General features: G+C 29.4%; 1 protein-coding gene across 1 annotated transcript; it reads right to left on the bottom strand.

Annotated features, from left to right (window-relative positions):
* Window positions 1-3,738: 3,738 nt before the first annotated feature.
* LOC7459112 (uncharacterized) lies at window positions 3,739-8,098 on the bottom strand. The gene is made up of 8 exons (XM_002298878.4): window positions 7,643-8,098; window positions 7,391-7,540; window positions 7,164-7,298; window positions 6,985-7,050; window positions 6,713-6,763; window positions 6,496-6,582; window positions 4,964-5,048; window positions 3,739-4,356 (listed from the first exon to the last, which is right to left on the bottom strand). The coding sequence occupies exons 1-8, from the start codon at window positions 7,838-7,840 to the stop codon at window positions 4,145-4,147; spliced, it is 984 nt and encodes a 327-aa protein (XP_002298914.4). The 5' UTR covers window positions 7,841-8,098; the 3' UTR covers window positions 3,739-4,144.
* Window positions 8,099-15,545: the final 7,447 nt, after the last annotated feature.

Here is a 15,545-nt window from a genome sequence, read left to right as displayed (position 1 = left end):
GCTGCTACAAATTGATTTTGCTGTGTTTGGTTGATTTTTGATCTAAAATATATAGACACCTATAAATTTAATAATGAACAAAATATTAAAGTGATTGAAAAAAAAAATTATATTAAAGTGATTGGAAAAAAAATCAAACTTTAACAAATTACGTTATTAAATTAATAATTAATCAAATATCAAATAATGAAATTGAAAAATAAACAAGAAAAAAATACAATTTAAATAAATAAAAATAAAAAAGAGGCCCAATTTTTTACGATAAGAAGATCCAAAGTTCATAGGATTCTAGAAAAAGGCCTAGGTGTGTGGGTCTAAAGTAGCCCACGCGCCTGGACCTTAATTTTTTTTTAATTTTTTTAAGGGGTTGTCCACCTCTTAATGCTTTGAAAAATAAAATAGTAAGCGACGTGTTGCCTGGACTGCCCAGATTTCGACGACCTTCGGTCATTGACAAATCAGGTTGGTCTGTTTCAAACCATGAGAAACCAATTTTCAACCATATTATAACCCGGAAAAACAGGAAAAAAAAAAAACCTTAAACACCTTCTAAAATATATTTATAGCATCTAACAACTTAGAAATTAGTTCCAAAACTCACAATCAACCCGAAACAAAAACATTTTCAAGTTTAGATCTACCATTTTAAGGAAAAAAAAAAAACACCTTATATAAGCTTTCTTTATCAAAAGGAATTCATTGACACCAAAACCACCCGTTTTCATAGTCAAAATCGATTTTAACCATGATTTTCTTTTTTTTATCACTGAAATCCAGTCACTTTCTCTCTCATCTCTCAAATAAATAATAATAAAAAAAAATTTAGGATCAAAATTGAATTTCATAAATGGTCAGGAATTGAAAGTTTATAATTTATAAAGTTGGAGAACCAAAGTGTACTTTTAGTCCCAAGTTTTGAAAAAAAAATTTGGCTACTTTTTTTCATCTTATTTCCCTAGCTTTAAATTTTTTTCTTTTCTTAATAAATTTGCTTTAAATAGCTATTAATTTGGTTCTATAAAAGTGTAATAGAAAAAAATTAAAAATAAAACATATTGATGTAACAATCTATATTAATTTATTCCTGAATAGTGGCGCGGGGAAAACTATATCCCACTTGGTATTTCTTAATGCACTTTTGCAAATAAAACATAATTATTTTACCTAAACATACAACATTAAGCTTAGGCCCTGCATCGATCAATCAAAAATGCAGAACCACCAAATTCCCATGAAGCCTATAGGAAAGAAATGTAAATCTTTCTTTTGTGGGAACAATTATTATTATTATTAATTAACAAAACATTAAAGGCTTTAGGAAAGAGTTATTTTTTTTATTTTATCATTTAATTTTTTTTAAAATCATACTTCATAATTTATTTTCTATTGAATTATATATTGGTCTCATAAATTTTTTTTTAATCTCAAATTTTAACATTAAATATATTAGATTTGAGGCTTTATAATTTTTTATCGATTTTTAACCTTCAACAACTCAAATTTTTTTTTTTTAATTTCATTCTTCAATATTGAATTGTTTTAGAAATTATGTTTTATATTTTTTCTATTAGATTATATACTAGTCTCATAGATTTAGGTTTTTTTTTGTCAATTTTAACATTTAATATTAGATATGTTGGAAGTGGAGCTTTATAATTTTTTTTTATTTGCGTATATGAATTTATCACGATCTTATGACTTAGGTTGTGGGTTTAACATGTTAACTCGAGTTGACTTAGGTAATTTTGTAGCCTACTTTTTCTTATTAATTATTTCTCGATTTCATCCTTCAACTTTGACTTAGCGGTACATTAAACTTCATAATTTTTTTTATTTGCTTTCTATAAGGTTATTGTGATCTTATAAACTAGGTCACAAGTTCGATAAATTAACCAAGTTGACTTTGTTTATTTTTTAGTTATTTTTTAATTGAATACTCTTTTTAATTGGGTTTCATAACTTTTTGTATTTTTTTTTATATAGGATTATCCTGATATCATGATTCGGGTTTCAAGTTTGACAGGTTGACTCGAGTTAACTTCATTATTTTTTTGGTTTTTTTAATTGAGTATTTGTTTTTTAATTTCACCCTCCAACAACTCAATCTTCTTTTTTTCTATTTAGTTTTTATTTTCAATTTCATCATTTAATATTTGATTGTTTAGAAATTGAGTTTCATATTTTTTTTAAGAAAAATTTGCTTTCAAGAGAGTTTTCCTAGTCTCATGAATTTATTTATTTATTATATTTTAACCTTCAACATTATATATATTGAAAATAACGCTTCATAACTTTTTTTATTTATTTTATATGAAGTTATCTTAGTCTCGTAATCAAAGTTGTAAGTTTAATAAGTTAGCTCAGGTTGATTTGAGTTTTTTTTTGTTCCTTTTTTTTTTGACTTTTTTTCGATTTTATCCTTCAATATTAGGTTAGTTGAAAATTAAGTTTTGTAATTTTTCTCGATTTGCTTTCTATGTGATTATCTTGATTTTATAACCCGAGTCACGGATTTGATAGGTTAACCCAAGTTGACTTAAGTATTTTTTTTTTGTTCTTTTTTTTAATTTCATCATTCAACATTGGGTTAATTTAGAATTGACTTTCATAATTTATTTTTATTTTCTTTCTATAAGTTATTATAGTCTCATAACCTAGATCGCATTTAACATGTTAACTCAGGTTAATTCAATACGTTGTTATATTACTATTTGAAAAAAAAATCATTCAATATATCATCATATCAATATTAAAAAAATATCATCCAATATGTATCATATTTTAAATTTATGATTAGATTTTTTTTATTAAAAAACATGGTAATAACACTTGAATATTTTTTTAAGTTAAAAAAATTTAATAACATGAACCAATGATCTAGTATTGCTTAAATTGTAAAATACCCTTATTAAGTTATGAAATTTGAGGGGAAAGAGATTCTTGAACTAAAAAAATTCCAAAATCATAAATAATATAATTTTTTTATCAAGGCTTTTATTAGTAAGTTGACCAAAAATACCCTGAAAATCCCCACTGTTCGCTCTCCTTCTCTGCAAGGTAATAAAATTTTAAAAAAAAGCTAAAAAAAAATATACAGTTTGCTCTCTCTTTCATTTTTCACCACCAGTGCTCTTACCTCTTTCCGCCGCCGCCACCGTCATATGCTTTCTTTACTATCTAAATTTACTTTGCATAGAAAGAAAAATCAGAATTTTTTATATTCAAGAGAATATTAGTTTTCTCATGAAAAAACAAGAGGGCATTTTACAATTAAAATTTTTTATTTTGTATAAAATATTTTACAAGTAAAAAAATATTTTATATATTTTATGTGTAAAATGTTCTGCTTATAAAATATTTTTTTAATAGTGATAACTGGTTGTAGTGATGATGAGACTGGTGGTTGAGAGAGTGGTGAGGTAATTGTGGTGGAAAAAATCGTAGCAGTGAGATGAAGATAGTTAAAAAAAATGATGGTTAGATGATATTAATAATTGAAAAGATGGTAATGATAGTGAAAAAGAAGAAGATGATGATTAGATAAAAATAATAATTAAATGATATTGTAAGTAAATTGTATAAAATATTTTATAAAATAAAAATAATTTACAGTAAATAAACTAAATTTAAAAATTAATTATAAAATATTTTTTATTAACTAATTTTACTGTAAAATATTAAAAAAAAAAAAACAAACACTTTACTGTAAATTATGAACATGGAAAAATTTGGAAAACATTTTGCAAAACAAAGGGACCTTAACTGACAAATATTTTACTTCCCATTGTTCTTATTGCCCATCGCTTACTGCTATAATTGCCATCTACACCGATGCTCATCATCAAGCAAATCAGAACCATTAAATCAAACAGAATCTGTAATTCCAAGTTGATTCAAATAGAGCCTGTCTCTTCTAGTTTGCAGAGCAGAATCCAAAGAGCGAACGCCTAACATTGCACACCCAGAGCCGAGCCATAGGAAAACTTCGCTTTCTAACGGCCTGGCATATGCTTTCAAGTGACATTTTCTTATACTCGGACAAAATATTCCATAACCATTGCCCCTCGAGCGAAAGAGAGTGAAATAGATTTCCAAAACTTCATCAAGGAAAGGAAGCTATGTTGGTATACAACAATACCATTTACTAATCATCCTCATCATCACTGTCATAGTTCTGGAATAGGGATTGTAGCCCAGTGCTTGTATCATTGCCTTTACTCTCCTCCACTTGTTTATTCTCCACTGGCTTTTCACTGTCAGAAGATGCAACTGGTTTCTTTATCACAGATATCCTGATCATCTGGGATCCGAAACTGGGTTTACTATCATTCTTAGTCCCTGAACCGCTTGAATTTTCTGTTGACAACCAAAGAACATGAATGTCAGACTCACCTAGGATTTCATAATAACAGATGAATGTAACAAGTAAAACAAAAGGTAACAATCCTAAGCTGAAAATTATGATCTTCGTGATGTGTAGGAAATCAAATTTTCTGACATAAATGTTTCTAAATACATTAGCATTTGAAGGATATTCTTTTACATAGAGCATTAATAACTTCTATTTGGGACACCAACACACGTTTTTTCTGAATACATTAGACCTGTCATGCAGACCACCAGAAAGGCAGTGAAACATTTTGAATATTAAAATATACTTTTTTGCAGGAGATGTTCGATATTTAGCAGAAATACACTGAACATTTAGCCACAGAAGTGTGTTTTGAGAATATTCTAGCTATCTAAGCTGTTCTTGCCTCATAGTTGTCACATTATTCAAACATCATAGTCAATCTATCGATATTGATAAATGAATAGCTCCATTCAATGTCAACAAGGAGCTTATATATAACTCATCTTCTCATTCCTTGCTTCTTCTAATTATGAACTCTAATCTAACTGCACTTCAAGAATTTTAGTTCTGTAAAAATTAAGGAAAAGGTAAAAGACGGATATAGAGTACCTTTGTTATTTGAGCTATCTGAAACACTAGCTTTTGTTAATGAATCTGTTGGTTTACTTGAAACTTCATCAGCAACTTTCCTCTTCTGCAATGCGCAGGCAAAAGTTCAAGTTAAGGAACCATTTAATCTCCACATAAAGCCATAAATTGCTATATTGGAAGTTTAATACATTGCAAATGAAAAAGAAGAGAAAGAAGGGCAAATATAAATGGTTCAATTACGCTCATGATGAGTGCAGTAGATGAAATACTTTATAAAATTGACAAAGTTGATGCATGACAGCGATGCATCCAGACACAATGCTTGCAGAATGTAAAAGGTCACACAGACAGCCTGTATTTCTGATAAATATGCATTCAGGTAAACTGCTCCTCGTGCCTAAATGAATAAGGAGTCACTTAATTAGTATGCTCCAAAAAGTCATTACCATAACATTTTCTCTGAACTGGAATTGTAGAGATAGAAAGGTTGGAAAGTGGGGCAGTAAATGAGGGAATAAAACTATTTTTTTTATTTTGTTTTTTTGGTAGAGTGAAAAAGTGCAAGGATGGAAGATAATTGTAGGAATATTAATATTTTCACAAGTATGGGCATGGTTGCGAAATATTCATATATGCTCTATATCACCCCTTGTTAATACTCTTGACCCACCTGTCATAAATATGCTTCCCTCCTGCTATGTGTCTTTGCAGTTGTAGGTTCAGCTACGGCTATATGATCAAAATTCAGGACCAGTGAGCCAAAAGCACAAGATTTAATACATACACCTTCGCATCCCTGTTTGGCTCTGCGGTTGAACCTGCTTTTGACCGAATTTCAAATTTTTTTTTTTTGCTAAAATTGAGTGCGGTTTGTACTTTTTGGATCATTTTGATGTGCTGATGTCAAAAATGATTTTTAAAAAATAAAAAAACATCATTGGCATGTATTTCGGCACGAAAAGCTATTTGAAAAGCAACCACTACCACACTGCCAAACACCTAAAAACTAAATCCAAGAAAAGTTGATTTCAGTAGGAGGGATAGATTCTTGAAGTTTGGAGCTAATTAATTGAATACTTCAGTTTTTCTATAGGTAAACTCTAAAGCATACACACTAGCTCATTCCTACAAAGAGCATCTACATATTTCTTTCCAAATTCAATGCATCCAAAGCTCCGTCATTATATTTTCTAAGTGATAAACGCAATCAAAGGGCAAAGCCTCCGCAGCAACAATAATTAAAGGGGAACAATAGTCATATTTGCAAATAAAAGTACAAAGACAGTGAATTTAGCTTTGAGATTAATCATTCCTTTTCTCTGGAAGAAGTAAAACATGTGTTCTATAACCATTTATATTTTGAAATTATACCGATGGGGAAATTGCCTAGGGTAAAGAATGCATGTGAAAGTTTACAACCACATTTGATTCGTTTTCTCATAATTTCCTTAAATGATTACACCAACTATATTCTGTATCATTCATATTTTTCTCATATATCCAGAAAGTAACCAATAAAAGGAATAAATAGAATTACAGGATTCTCATACCTTGAGCTTATCATTTGACATGTTGAACTCTTCATCATCATCAGAATCTTCATCAGAAATTCTTCTAATAAGCTCCTTTTTGCTTTGCTTTAAATTTTAAACACAAAACAAACCATGTATTGGGGGCAACCAGTCATATAGACGAAAGTAAGGAAAGGAAGGGGATTCAAAGGAGCTGGTTAGGAAAAACTAGCAAGTACAGAAATTGAGCACTAACTTGGAATATTGATTTTATAAGAGCTTCATCCTCTTCTTCCAACTTTTTCTCCTGTCAGCACATAAATCCATTGCCGGTGTCAGAACAAAGGCAATACAACACAGAGATAAAAAAGAAAACGTTCCCAGAAGAAAGCAAGCATTATGCCTGCAAGAATCTCTATTTTGGATTTCACACTTTCACATGTAAAAGCACAGAATGCACATAATGCTTCGCTGCTTTTCATTTCAATGAACTAAGAGAGAATATATCGAATAGCTGAAACTCCATACCTTTTCAGAAGCAGTGTGCTGCAAAGCCTCGAGCATTGCATCTACACTGACAGTTGCATGCCGGGACTACAAACCAAAAACAAAAGTCAGCACAGGAAGACAAAAATCACCAGAGCATAATTTTAACCAATAACATCAATACAAAGCATCAAAATACCAACTTCCCACAAACCAATTACCTTCATGGACTTCATTTCGTCAAGTGCAGCAAGAATGTCCATCTCTCTTTTAGAATCCAAAGTTCTATTCTCCAATGATTTCATGGCATCCCCCATCTCTTCAGCATCCCTCTTCTTCTTCTCACCGTCCAGCACCTACCACCACAAACAACAGCATTATTTTCCAAACAAGCAATCCTCACATATAAACAACAACCAAAGTACAACATGGTAGCTAATATTTTTACCTCATCCTCGGCACGCCAAGGTTCAAAATTCCGCGTGGCACCACTTTCAACTGTATAATCCGAGTTTTGAGGATCCGTCTTCATTGCTATCTCGGCAGAACACTTGGTACACTTGAAGTAAAATCTAAATATTTGTATTCCTAGATACGTCTGCAAAAAAAAAAATCACAGCCAAAACCCAAAATAAATAAATAATCATAAATAAAAAAAACTACGATAGTGAACTGGGACAAACTAAATCCTGATTTTTACCTCGCCAATTACGTCTTCTTTGCGAGAATTAAACTTGGTGCCTTTATAGATGTAATTACCACAAGTATTGCAGCGAATGCTCATGGGAAGCATCATTCGGACCTTGATTTGCTGGTTCTTGGGTCTTCGGATCCTGGGTAATTTCGATGGATCAAAATCTGGGGGGTAGTACTTGTTTAACACCTTTCTTTCTCCCATCTTCTTTGCTTAGTTACTTGCCTTCTTCTTCTTCGAATGAAATAGAGAGAAACAAAACCCAAATTACTGCAATTGATTGAAGATTGGGTGTTCGGATCGTGAGTAATCAGGGATGAATTTTGACTTGATCTTTGAAATCGTAAAGCCGGAGAGAGACGCAGCGTGATAATAAATTAATAATGAACTAGATAACCGGCCTCGGCTGCGGTTCCGAACAAAATTGTTTTCAACGTAAAAAATGTCAAGACAAGAATGAATTCTCAGAAAATGTCACTAGAGCGTGTATAAAAGTGGAATAAAGATTATTTTTAAATTGTTTTTTGAAAATTTATTAAAATCATATATATATATATATTTTTTTTTCTTATATTAACCCATTAAACTAAAATAAAAATATTAATTTAAAAATTTTCCATAAACAATTTAAAAATTTTAAATAGCATAATTGGACCAGAATATCAAATAATATCTTAATCTAATTTGAGGTTGACTTTAATCAATTTAGAACATATTTGCTTTTGCGGCCACATCGTGCTTTTTAAAAAAATTAAAATTTTATTTTGTTTTAAATTATTTTTTTTAGTGTTTTTAAATTGTTTTGATACGTGGATGTCAAAAATAAATTTTAAAAATTAAAAAAATATTTTAATATATTTTTAAGTGAAAAACAATTTAAAAATTAATTGTTACCACAATGTCAAACACGATAATAAGTCTAAAAACAACATTAACAAATAATAAAAACATGATTTGATTTAAAAATAAATCTAAGATCATTCATTCTCTAAAACCGAGATCCTTCCCATAATTTGTTTTAAATATTGAAACCACGACTTATTGAATTGATCCGAGTTCATAACTTAACATGTCAAAGTCACGATCCAAGCTATGAATTGAACTAGTTTTAATAAAAAAAATTAAAAAATTATTTTTTATTTAATTAAAAAAAATAAAGTAAACACTCGTAAAATTAAGCACCAACCAAATATTAAGACATTTGTTTGAGATCACGATAAATATAAAAAAACAAAACAAAATAAATTATAAAAGTCAATTAAAAAAAACCTTGTGTTGTAGGATGAGGTCGAAAAAAAATCAATAAAAACTCAATATAAACCTAATGTTGAAATATAAAATTAGAAAAAAGATAAAGGAAAAAGGAAAAAAAAAAAGCCTACGCCCATGTGCCTGGGCCATCTTTTATTTATTTTTTTCTTTTTTCAAGTTCAATCCTTATATCGAATTAAAAGATTTAATTAAGTGCAAATACATAATTAGACTTTTAATTAGTCAAATTATATTTATTAGGGACTTAATTGGTGAAAAATTAAGTTTGGAAGCCTAATTTGGGCGTAATTAAGAAGATTAGAGTTTTAGATGACCAATTTAATTTTTACAAGTCAATTTGGTGAAATCAAGGATAAAATTGTAAGAAAATCAAAGTTTTGGGGGGGGGGGGTTAATTAAGGGTCAAATTGAAGAAATTCACAACCAATGACCTTTTTTAAAAAAGACGTTAAACTTTGGGGACTTAATTTGGTTAAAAACAAGGATGAAAATGAAGAAATTAAAAGTTTGAAGGTCCATTAGAAAATTAAATTGAAAATATCCAAGACTAATAACTATTTTGTAAAAAAACACAGAAATTTAAGGATCCAATCGTAAAAGGCTAAGGATGAAATTGCAAGACAAACAAACTGTTTTGTCTTCTACCATAGTAGCTTGTCAGAACACCTAATGATTTTCAAACTATTGTAATTCTAACTAGAACATCCAATTACTAATAGTTAACACAGAAACTCCCGTTAGGAGTCTGCAAGATCTCCAACTCTTCATCGAACAATTCTCATCGATAATTTTCTTCACACTCCACTTGTATATCAAGAGTATATGTTGCGAAACTCTGTATAACTCTTTAGCTGGTTGAGCACTCTTACTCCGCTGCAAGTGTTGCTTTACCTAGTGCTACTCTCGTTTTAATTCTTCTTATTGTCCTTACTTAAATATACATCCATGTGATAAGGATAAGAACTTTTGATAAACATTATCTTCAAGCCTAACAAACTACTAATCATGTTTCACGAAAACATTTCTCTAACAGTTATCTTTGGATAACTTGTATTTATCTTCTTTTAATAAAACTTATCTAAGCTTCTTATATAATTTATTCAAACAAATTAGGTAATTACATAAATAATAAACTTGACTAATTATTTATCTAATTTGGATAAACTAACAATCTAAACAAATTCATCTTTATCAACGCAAATAATCATTCACTAATCAATGCCAATAATTTTGACATTTATAATCTCTCTCTTTGGCTGATTTGTGACAAAACATATTAAAGATGAATTAACATGCAAGTAGTTCAAATAGTTCAATCATAAATATATACTTCATTAAAGTATTCCTGTAAGCATAATTGAAATAATGTTATGTAGCATGAGAACAATTAATTTTCATGCAATAACATCCTATCAGTTTCTAACATGTTTCATGTATACATTTCATAATTTATTCAAAGAACACTTCATGTAGCATGTTACATAATAAATAGTTCATAATATGTTCGAAAATTATTATGCATTAATATTGTTATGCTACTACATGCATCAAGTTCAATGTATCAAGTATTCAGCATAGAGGTTTCTATACTAAAAAAATATCCAAGTTATTATAGATAAGAATATTCAATATTCATTACTGATTAAAAATCAGTAAAATTCCATAACAACAAAAAATTCTCTGATAAGGCTCGAGGCTGACTGCTGGCTGCTTGTGTGGTTGTTGGTTGCTTGCTTGCATCTTTGTCTTCCTTTTGGTTTGACATCAATCCTACTCCTTATCTTAACTGATAACATATTGATGCACTTGTTCGACATCTAAGTTGAGTTGAACAAGTCTGTTATTAACTTGCATAATATTTTGTTGCATATCTGTTATCAATTGCATCAATCCTTTGTTCCCACTTACCAGTAAAATTATCAAACTTGTTTGATATTACTTATAATTTTCAATTATAAGAGGGAGTGGGAGGCTAGTTTGAGGAGTCTTTAAGCTAAGAGGATGTAGACTTTTCAAGATGTGACCTCTTTTAACTGACCACAACTTCAGATTTGACAATAGTTATGACTAAGATCTTTCCATAAATATTTATTATTGGGGGTCATTATCGCACAAAGGTATTTTAGCCATGATTGTTACCCTAGATGCCAACCTACTAAAAGGTAAACTCACTTTCTTATCAACTGCAGCTCTTTGTATGACATCAACGAAGTAAATGGCTAGGTTGATAGAAACATCAGTAGTAATAACATACATGAACTAAGTTTTCTTAATTGTTAGCTCAATATGTCTTCTAATAGGCTAGAGGTTTGTTAGCATAATTTTTGCTAATAGTCAGTAAGGATGTAATATAGTGTTCATAGGTAGTCTATATATATGCTTTGATAGATCATTTTGGTTCTTTAAGGATAACAAATAGATCATTCATCTGAGTTATTGAAGGGGCTAATATTCCTTTATAGGGAAAGCCAAGATCTGTGATTTCATGTAACTCATATAACTTCCTAATGATAACATGAGACAACTCAAGGTTTTGATCTATAACAATAGAAGTAATGAAGTGGTCATCAAGATGGAAATGCTCACGATTGGCATAAAAATCCCTAACTACTTCATCATTTGGAGCAGTTGCTCCTTTAGTCAGTTTACTCTATTGTTTTTTCTTAAAGATATCTTTTATAAACATAGATGTGGGATCAGAAAGATCACTTATTGGAGCTTCTTTTACCAATATGTTCTTTTTAGAGAAGTTGGTTGTATAAGCCATCTTTATATTGGAGGAAATGAAGCAGTCAATTTTTCTAGACTGTGTTGTAAATTTAAAGGAACTAGTCACTATTTTACCATTTTCTTCTGTCTTTTCAATCTTAAAGGGCGAGACTAAAGTCTTTTTAGATGATGAGGTCTCCTATTCTTCTTTATTGGTAGAGTTTGAAGTAGGGGTTCCAAGTTTCTTCTTAGCTTTTACTTTATAATATCCCTTCAACAAGAAAATAAATTTGTCATTTTCAAAAACAATAAATCAAAACAAATTTGCTCTACAAATGTAATGCATAGATGATTATAAAAATACATTTTTTTAACAATCTTCTCAATAAATTTCAGATTAAGAGAGGATATCCTTATTATTTTTGTAGAAATGTTAAGTGTAAGATGGAAGAATAAGCAGATGTTGTGTCTTAAAAATTTCTTTTTTATTTATCAGAAGATTGTAAGTAAAGATGAAGAAAGAGATTTTCTTGAAAAATCACAAGATGAGTGCCTTCAAATAAGAAACAATAAGAGAAAGAGAATGATGATTGCATTTTTTGATAAACAAAACCATTAAATCAGCCATGAAACATATGTTTTTCTCTTATTACAACTCACAACAAGCTTCATGATATGAACCTATAACCTCTCTTGACACGTCAGTGCTATGAAAAAGATAGACTCCTTAGACTAACCATTTCTTTTTCTTCTTTTTTTCATAAATCAATTAGGCATATCATTTTCACTTGTTTTTCTCACAAGTATATCTAATTGTACACTTAGACAGAGATACGGACCTACACAAAATAACTTAATTTTCTAGCATAAAAATACTCATAATTGATAATTTGAAATGAGATACTTAACATATTGGTCAATCTTTATTTATGAACGCGTATCTTTTTACTTGACCAAATCAAGGTGTGAGTGTGTGAGTGAGAAAGACAACATTTATGTTTTAAAATTTCTTTATTTATCTTATTATTTTTTATCTATGATATGCTAGTAAGGTATGAGCATATCTTGAAAGTCAAACTTTATGTCAAGACCTAGATACGAAAGATCTTCACTCCTAACATAATATTTGATTAACTATATCATTTCTATTATGTAATTTATTGTTTATTTCCACAGTGAGCAATTGACTTTTCTTTTAAAGAATTGAAAATTAGAATAGATCCATACTGAAATGTTCTTTTATTTCCACAATGATATGAATACTTGACTTTTTTTTTTAAGGATATGTTAGGAGAAATGTCTTAACAGCTTGTCTACTAGGTTCAACTAGCTTTAGTCAATTCAAGGTTACTCTTCCTTAACTGTCAGCATACTTGTAGTTAACTCAATTTGACTTTTGCTGATAGGTAGTAAAACAACTTGAATTCCTCACAGTGCTTAAAGATAATATCTTTATTTGGCCTTTTAAAAGAATAACATTTAAAAAATAAAGACCATACTAATAAGTTTTTCCTTGATCTTGGTAAAACAAAATTTGTGAGATTTGGAGGTATAGTTAAGTATAATTACAGGGTTTGCTTTTGTGCTTCAGTGTAAACAACTTGTCATCTTTGTGAAAAAAATATAAAAACATAAACAAAAATTTAAATGTACCTATTTTTATTATTTACAAATTTTATCTCTTTTAAGAATTATGGCATTTCACATACACAAATGACTTTCCTAAGATATTTAAATCTTAGACCATCTAGAGGTTTCGTGAATAAGTCAGCCAATTGATTTTTGATGTTCACATGTTCTAATGACACAATCTTTAATTCAACCAAGTCTCTAATGAAGTGATGTGTTATATCTATATGATTGGTTCTAGAATGTTGCACAAGATTTTTAGAGATACTAATTGCACTGGAATTATCACAATAAATAGTCATAGTATCTTGAGAAAAAACATGATCTTCTAGTATCTTTTTCTTCCAAAAAAGTTGTGTGTAGTAATTGTCTGCTGCAATATTCTCGACTTTTGTAGTGGATAATAAGATTGGATTTTGTTTCTTACTCATCGATGCTGCCAAGTTTCCGCCAATGTAAAAACACTCTTTATTAGTGTTTTTTTTATCGTCAACATTACTTGCCCAGTTAACATCTGAATAGCCACTTAGACTCAATTTTGAATCTTTTGAATACCATACATCATAGTCAATTGTAACACTAAGGTATTTAAAGATTTTTTTTTTATCTACTGTAAGATGTGATTCTTTAAGATTACATTGAAATCTAGCACAAACACCAACATTAAAAGCAATGTCAGGTCTACTTGTAGTAGAGGGCTAGACTAGAGTTTTTTTAAGGGATGAGGTCCCATGTTCTTTCTTATCGGTAGAGTTTGAAGTAGGGGTTTCAGGTTTCTTCTTACCTTTTACTTTATAATGTCTCTTCAATAAGAAAATGCATTAACCATTTTCAAAAACAATAAATCAAAACAAATGTGTTCTGTAAATGTAATGCATATATGATTATAAAAGAGGATATCCTTGCCATTTTTTGTAGAAATGTTAAGTGCAAGATGGAAGAATAAACAGATGTCGTATCTCAAAAATTTCTTTTGTATTTATCAGAAGACTACAAGTAAAGATGAAGGAAGATATTTTCTTGGAAAATTATAAGATGAGTGTCTTAAAACAAGAAACAATGAGAGAGAGAAAGAGAGAGAGAATGATGATTGCATTTTTTAATAAACAAAACCATTAAATCAACCATGAAACATCTATTTTTCTCTTATTCCTACTCACAATAAGCTTCATGATATGCACCTACAACCTTTATGGACATATCAGTGTTATGAAGAAAATAGACTCCTTAGACTAACCATTTCTCTTTTTGTTTCATAAATCAATTAGGCCCTTCATTTTCACATGTTTTTCACAAGTGTGTCTAATTATACATTTAGGCAAAAATATAGACCTACATAAAGTAACCTAATTTTCTAGCGTAAAAATACTCACAATTGACAATTTAAAATGATATATTTATCTTATTGGTCAATATTTATTTATGAACACATATCTTTTTAGTTGACCAAATCAATATGTGAGTGTGTGAGTGAGAAATACAATAGTTCTGCTTTAAAATTTCTTCCTTCATCTTCTTCTCTTTAATATATGATATGCTAGCAAGGTGTGAGCATACATTGAAAGTCAGACTTTATGTTAGAACCTAGATATATAAGATTTTCACTCTTACATAATATTTGATGAACTCTATCATTTCTATTATGTAATTTCTGGTTTATCCCCATAATGAGCAATTGACTTTTTTTTCCTCAAAGAATTGAAGCGTACGAAGAATTGATCCATATTGAAGTGTTCGTCTATCTCCATAATGATATGAACACTTGATTTTTTCTCAAGAATATGTTAGGAGGAATGTCTTAACAGCTTGTGTACTAGATTCAACTAGTTTTAGTCAATTCAAGATTACTCATCCTTAATTGTTAGCATACTTGTATTTAACTCAATTTAAATTTTGCTAACATGTAGTAAAATAACTTGAATTCCTCACAGTGCTTTAAGATAATATTTTTATTTGGTCTTTTAAAAGAATAACATTTCAAAATCAATTATAGCACTAAGATATTTTAAGATTCTTTTAACTGCTGTAGGATGTGATTCTTTAGGATTATATTAAAATCTAACACAAACACCAACACTAAAAGCAATACCAAGTCTACTTGTAGTAATGTAAAGTAGACTCTTTATCATGCTTTTATAAAGTGTAGAATCAACACCCTTACTTATATAATCAGCTGGTTTAGACATACATGTTCATAAGTGTATGAGCATGACTCTTTCCTTCAATACCACACTTATTAACCATATTTCTAACATACTTAGATTGAGAAATAAAAATTCAATTTTCACTACATATACTT

The sequence above is a fragment of the Populus trichocarpa genome, chromosome 1 (assembly GCF_000002775.5).
Source record: "Populus trichocarpa isolate Nisqually-1 chromosome 1, P.trichocarpa_v4.1, whole genome shotgun sequence".
NCBI classification, from domain to species: Eukaryota; Viridiplantae; Streptophyta; class Magnoliopsida; order Malpighiales; family Salicaceae; genus Populus; species Populus trichocarpa.
This window is presented reverse-complemented; position numbering and strand designations above follow the sequence as displayed.

Excerpts from the sequence above, each read along its gene's own strand:
- LOC7459112 (XM_002298878.4), bottom strand. The coding sequence starts at position 7,840 with ATGGGAGAAAGAAAGGTGTTAAACAAGTACTACCCCCCAGATTTTGAT. Across the intron at positions 7,299-7,390 it reads CTTGGCGTGCCGAGGATGAG|GTGCTGGACGGTGAGAAGAA; the intron begins GTAAAAATATTA and ends TTGTGGTGGTAG. Across the intron at positions 6,583-6,712 it reads TTATAAAATCAATATTCCAA|CAAAGCAAAAAGGAGCTTAT; the intron begins GTTAGTGCTCAA and ends TAAAATTTAAAG.